The following is a 1,462-nucleotide window of genomic DNA, read 5'->3' as shown; positions in this document are numbered from 1 at the left end:
CTTTAAGAGAGAAAATTATTTTGCATACTCACAACAGCAAGAAACACTTAACCTTCAGTCCAGTACAGAAAAGGCGCACAGCCTACAGGGCAACCACTATTCTGCTCAGAACCAGGAGTATCGCCAAGTATCTCAAAACAGCAGCCTTCTGGAGAGACCCAGGCAGATTCTGTTAAGAGCCATGGAAATAACCACACAACTGTATCTTTCCTTTGTATCTAAATACTGGTTCTGAAACTTCCTCCCATTTTTTTCCCTTCAAAAGAGCAGCAGCCAAAACCAGAAAGCAGATTTCCCTGGGAAACGACATACTTTATTTTATATCTGTGAATGTTTGCCCTTTGTTCAAAAAATGTTATTTACAAAACCAGCATAGAACATAACATACAAACTACTCGGCGTACTTGGGATGTCCAATCCCAAGACAGATCCTGGTTTCTCTTTAATTGTTGACTGCTAAGATGTGTCACCAAGAAGCACTTCCCACTGTGTGCTACAGAAACAACACCTGACTCCAAAATCACATGGCATGACATGCAATTCAAGCAGGCTTCTCCAAAGTCCACAGCTCTTCTGTATCAGTGTTGAGCAAACAAAAAAAGAAAAACATCCTTGAAAATTCTGATCTTTCTTGCTGCAGCAGCTGGTTTTGACAGCATTAGCTCTGTGGCATCAATTTTGAGCAAACCAGGATGGACGCTTCCTTGCTCTTTCAATGATCCGCTTGCCTTCATCTTTTCCTGTGGGCTTTTCTCCATCATAAAGGATGACAGTCTCTACAGTTGGAGCATTAAATGGTCCTCCTTCCTTTTTACCTATTTCTATCCGGATCAGTCGAGTTTCTGCTTTGACCTTTGCATAACAGTAGCCACAAAGGACGTGTTTCTGCTTCAAGTTTCCACACTCAGGACAAATATCTATGTTCCTCTATAAAAAACAGTGGAAAATAGGAAATTTTGTCATTTGACCACCAGCAACAAAAGAAACAGGGAATAAACATAAACTAATAAAAATGTTAAATGAAATGCCAGAGAAATTCAACGGCTTTTTCAAAATGTATTCCTCTCTATGAAGTAATTTTTCTGTAATGTATTGCTATGTCAGATGCTTACTACTAAAGACAGCATACAAAAGCAATACCTGAATCATTATGCCTCCTGATACTTGGAAGACTAAATACCTATTGACTGAATTCAGTGCACAGAAAGTATAGACCTTTTCCACTAGCTGAAATTCACATTTTGTTGGTTTGCACCTAAACTGTCACTATTTATTTAACTAGGTACTACTGTTACACACGATGAATGTACCCGTTGCAAAACTTTGAAGATTAAGAAGTCTTTTAAGATTATTTACAAAGAAATTCCAGATAGCTTTTCCGGTTGGTATTGACCAACGTAAGGATTCTGTAAAATAAATAGGACAAAATATGTAAATCTTACTCCAGTATGTTTGTTTGCCA

At 38.2% G+C, this 1,462-nt stretch overlaps 1 protein-coding gene across 1 annotated transcript; it reads right to left on the bottom strand.

Moving 5' to 3' along the window:
- Positions 1–672: 672 nt before the first annotated feature.
- On the bottom strand, positions 673–927 carry MRPL32 (mitochondrial ribosomal protein L32; the record flags this gene model as incomplete). The annotated part of the gene is made up of 1 exon (XM_009872442.1): positions 673–927. A coding segment is annotated over one exon (255 nt), but the record flags the coding sequence as incomplete, so codon positions are not given.
- Positions 928–1,462: the final 535 nt, after the last annotated feature.

This window comes from Apaloderma vittatum, unplaced genomic scaffold (assembly GCF_000703405.1).
Source record: "Apaloderma vittatum isolate BGI_N311 unplaced genomic scaffold, ASM70340v1 scaffold3257, whole genome shotgun sequence".
Lineage (NCBI taxonomy): Eukaryota > Metazoa > Chordata > Aves > Trogoniformes > Trogonidae > Apaloderma > Apaloderma vittatum.
This window is presented reverse-complemented; position numbering and strand designations above follow the sequence as displayed.